The sequence below is a fragment of the Anopheles aquasalis genome, chromosome 2 (genome assembly GCF_943734665.1).
Source record: "Anopheles aquasalis chromosome 2, idAnoAquaMG_Q_19, whole genome shotgun sequence".
NCBI classification, from domain to species: domain Eukaryota; kingdom Metazoa; phylum Arthropoda; class Insecta; order Diptera; family Culicidae; genus Anopheles; species Anopheles aquasalis.
This window is the reverse complement of record NC_064877.1, coordinates 44,152,501-44,157,172: the sequence shown is the minus strand read 5'-3', so window position 1 is coordinate 44,157,172 and position 4,672 is coordinate 44,152,501. Positions and strand designations below refer to the sequence as shown.

Here is a 4,672-nt window from a genome sequence, read left to right as displayed (position 1 = left end):
CTTCGGTGGTTGGCAATTAGAAAAAAACCTCAAAAATCCGTTTCCAGTGCAATTATCGTGCCATTGGGAACCACTCGCTCTGGGAGTCGGGGGCCGGGGGTCCTTTTTCAATTTCCCAGGACCCCAAGTACGGGATCCTCGCTACAAGCCCCTTTTTCCCCCTTTTCAGTCAAACGGACACCACTTAAACCAAATAAAGGCAAACGGCCGAACCGAAATCGCAGTCCATCGAGCGAGAACGTCCTGTCCACGCAGGATGTTGTCGATCGTCAGGACTCACTTGCTTGGAGGGGGGTGAGGGCGACTATGCACTGCAGGAGTAATTACAGTTTAAACACAGATTTGTACGGAACCTCCGGTACCGGTGGTGGCAGTGGAGCATAAAAATAAATTACGGAACATGAGCACAAACAGAGCACGGACAGGGGTGGGGAGGGCCCGCGTATGGATGCACAGTACCGAAATGTCCAAAAAAAGAACCGAGGAGCCTTTGTGCAGCAGTGCGTAGTCCTTGTGTATCTGGCGTTTGTTCAGTCACCGGAACGGTGGCCGCTACCGGAACCCCAGGGGGGCTACACTCGACTCTCGCTGCACTCACGAGTACATCGAAATGCAGGTTCCGCTCCGCACCGTCATCACGGTCCGGTTGAGACCGCAGGCCGATCCCATCGAGGCACCATCGATTAATTCCGTTTTCCACGTTTTAATAATTATTTTTTTGAAGCGCTTTCACACCACCATCACCATCACCATTCGTCATGCTGCTTTTTCGCGATAATTTACCATTTGCGCTGGTTAAATGTCGCATTTGCGTCGTCAAGCGAATTTTTAAATAATAAATCGTCACAACCAGGAGCCACCGCAGTGGGTCCATCCCGTGAGGTCATCTGTTTGCTTCGATTCCGCTTTCCTCATCGCGTCTGCACGTGATTGCTAGGGGAATGCACAATTCCCATGGTGCGTTGCATTTCCATGGAAACGACATGACGATGATGATGCTGTGGCTGTGTGGCGATTGACAAATTAATCAAAGCGCAGCACACTTTGCACCGAGTTATCGATGCGTTGACGCAGCCTGTCAATAGCTCCTGCTGCTCCCTGTGAAAGGGGGATGGAAATGCATTTTTTATTATTTATTTTTCTCGATTAACGCTCTGCTGCACGGAAAGCACGAAATGCGAAATGCGAGAAGAGCGAATCCATCAATTTAATCGGCAGTTTCTGCGTCTGCTGTGATGAGAGCTCTTCTGGGGGCGGATCATTGATGTGTTAATCGATCGATTTTGTTTGCTGGGCGAAGGAAGAGGAGATTATCGGAGCAGCTGTTCTGCGATTTTTGTTTTATTTGGCACAGGGTTTAAGTTGGTGCCTTGCAATGCAATGTGCTTGGATTTTTTCATTTCGGAATCGTGTGAGGCACGAGACCTCCACCTTATTGTCCCAGGATTTAGCTACATGAATCGCAATTCAAATAGTCCTCAACGCGTCCAAATAAATATGCTGGAACAAATACTAACTGCAATGATATACCTATTCGTTAATGACCTTTCGTGCCATCCTGTGGCAAATGTCGTCCCTTAAGTTCTCAAAAGTCAAAAGACACTATACATTCCGCTTGCTACCATCGATTGCAATGCCTCTAATCACTTAATCCCTCCGTAAATAGAGATTCCGTGCTCGAAACACTCAATTGGTTCGCTTTCTCAAACGCAAACAGCCGCTGGATTAGCAGACGTCTTCGCTGATGCAAACCAACGCACTCGCCCAGTCGCTTATCAGTCCATTTCTTTGTCCGCGAACACTTGCTGAAAGGGAATTGCTTCGCGATTATCACAGTCAGCGCGAGCGGCGAGCTCGTGAAAACCGGCGCGTCTCTCATGAAGAATCATTTCCAACTCAGCACATGGAAATCAGCGTCTTGCGATGAAAACATTCCCGATAAGCAGCCGCAGCAACAGAAGGGTGTGGAATCCTTGTGTTGCAGTTGTAACAGCAGTTGGTAAACCCATTTTGGCACCGGCGTCACCGCCGACGAAGCAATTTTAAATCGTTACCAACAATGGCCACCGCAAACCAGCGCGCAATGAGCAATTCACGTTTCTTATCCATCCATCTCTTCACCGGCATCGTAAGTAAAGGAAATCCAGCCCGCCCCTATCGCTGCCACACTGCGCGCTGATTATCGAATAGAATGAAACAAGACATGCTCGAGTCCCAGGCAAAGGACGTGCTTCTTACAAAATTTCTTTAAGAAGATTGCGGACAAATCTACTCCGGTGAATTGCGCTTCTGCTGCAGCAAGACGATGGTGACAATGATGGTAATGGGTGGTAACGCAGGAACTCTACCAGAAGCACAAATAATCAACCAAAACGAGCGGTGGCGTCTCGCAAGGACCTTCCCAAGGATCGTTGCCAACTGTAATCGGGCAACACAATCGGGCATCGGTGGATTTACTGCAGGCAAGTGGAATGTAAAATAAACTCCGCTTTATGTTGATTCTGTCTCCCAGGAAAACCACGGCCACTCCCCACCAACTAAGACGCTGGTCGTGGTGTGATTTTCGATTTCAACGGATATTACGGACAACCGAAAACGGGTCGAGGTACAGACGCAGACGACCGGCAATGTGAACCAGGAGTCTTCATATGGGCGGCTGTAGTACCCCACCCCTCAGAACGGGAACATACTCGAACCGAAGACGGCACCCGAAGCTAAGAATTCTTCCAAGGAAACCCTATCCGCATGAAGACTTTTTGTGAAGAAAAGAGCACTGATTGGAATCATTTAAGGAGTGTACCAGGATATCTATAGCGTGTTTCAAGATGATTACAAATAATCGGCCCAGGAATCGAAAATCCTTTTGTCCGATAGTCCTTTAGCATGGGGTCTGTTCTTTAAATAATTTGAAGATGTGAAAAAGAATCGAGAAAGAATTTATCCCTCTTCTATAGCACTGCCGCCATGAATTTCCGTTGAATTATTAACAAGATTAATGATTATTCTGGCGGCAAATCAGCTTCATTTCCGATTTTTTAGTAAAATTGTGCCGATCTTAGTAAACCAAGCGCACCGTGCACCTTCGACCGGAATTTCGGATAGCCGTGACACAAACCAGCACTCGAACCGGTTCCCAACCGGTTATACAGAGCGTTTCACAAAAAAGATTCACAGTTTATTTGGAAAGCAGCAAAAAATAGCAAATAAATTTTTAAAGTGTCGAATCACGCCCTTCGGCCTGCGTTTAGGGTAGCCGTGTTGTGGCGCTTTACAGCCTGTAATTATGGCAACTCAAAGTTCTTCGTTTCCCTTCGCCTTCTTCGAGAGCGGTTCCGCCGATGTCGTTTTGCTAAACTGTGAATACCGTCCCTCTACAAAGTCAAACAGGGCACTCATGCAGCTGTACGAGGTCATCTCGTGTTTGATATGTCCTTAAAGAGAGAAGGGGAAAAAATCAATGGAAATCAATTGAAATCAATCGAAGGTACAGGTGACCGTACCTGCCGAGTGACGCGGGATATCATGCTTGGTGATTGTCAGCGGGGTATCGAGTGGATCCTTGGCCGTTACCCAATTTCGTGCGATCTAAAATGAAACAAAGAGCAAGTGAGTTCATTTTCATCTCAGCAACCAGTTGATCGAACGTCTCACCCCTTTCAGCGCTTCCGGTACAAGCGACGAAGAGTGGACACTATCGGTAAAGCCAACGGCAAACACTTTTTGCTTAAAGAACTCCGGGTAGCGTTCGGCAAGCTCGACCGTCACTACACCACCGTAACTGTGTGCTACGATTGCAACCGCTTCCGGATCACTGGTACGAATGTACTGCTCCAGCACCGTGGCTGCGTGCTCGGTAGGATTCCGACTCCCTCGTATCGGTTTCCGTTTGCCGGCTACCGTACGATAGTTATCGTTCGTGTTCAGCAGCACCACCTCGTACCCAAGCTCGCGGCCCCGGTTCAGGTACGGGATTTGCGTGCCGGAATCGAGGCAATCGTTAATGATAAGGCTACGGGCCCACTGGCCGGCTCGTACAACGCCACTTCCGTGAATAAGCACCAGCAGCTTCTTGGGTTTCGTTAGTTTCTCGCTTGTGCTAAAGATGAAGGTCGCTTCCTCCGGTGGAACATCGGCCGGAAGATACACCTTCTTTAGTCCCTCCTTTTCCACCAGCCGCTCGTACACGTACTCCGTAATGACCTCACCGAGGGCCTCGTAGTGTGCCTGGTTCTCCGAGAGCGAAGTGTACACCTGATAGTCGAATACACGATCCGTCAGCTTTCCCGTGTCCTTATCGAGTTGCCGCAGTTTGCCCTCTAGCAAAAAATAGAATTCATTAACAAATCGAATCGTCCTTGATGCGCAACACGCAGGACAAAGTTGGCGAGCTTACCGTCGTTGAATCCGTAGCCGAATCCTTCGAGGGTGGTAGGATAAGAATCTCCCTGTTGCTCTGAAGAGGCCATTCTAATGAACGAACTGCCGACTGCGAGGAGGGCTGCAGGATTCCGCACGATCCTCGGCAGGAGCTGCAGAAAAGGATAAGCCAACAGACTCATAAATCTCCCAACCGCTGTTTGGTTTCCGGCCATCGTGACGTAAACATCCCCAAACCGGCCCACTAAACCAACACGTTAATTCACGGTGGGATTTTTCGGCCAATCCGCTGCTT

The 4,672-nt window shown here is 48.8% G+C and overlaps 1 protein-coding gene across 1 annotated transcript; it reads right to left on the bottom strand.

The window, feature by feature from the left end:
• Positions 1–3,174: 3,174 nt before the first annotated feature.
• LOC126573498 (FAM172 family protein homolog CG10038) lies at positions 3,175–4,587 on the bottom strand. Its single transcript, XM_050233664.1, has 4 exons — positions 4,394–4,587; positions 3,652–4,316; positions 3,501–3,585; positions 3,175–3,431 (listed from the first exon to the last, which is right to left on the bottom strand). Exons 1-4 carry the CDS (start codon positions 4,557–4,559, stop codon positions 3,292–3,294), a joined length of 1,056 nt encoding a protein of 351 aa, XP_050089621.1. The 5' UTR covers positions 4,560–4,587; the 3' UTR covers positions 3,175–3,291.
• Positions 4,588–4,672: the final 85 nt, after the last annotated feature.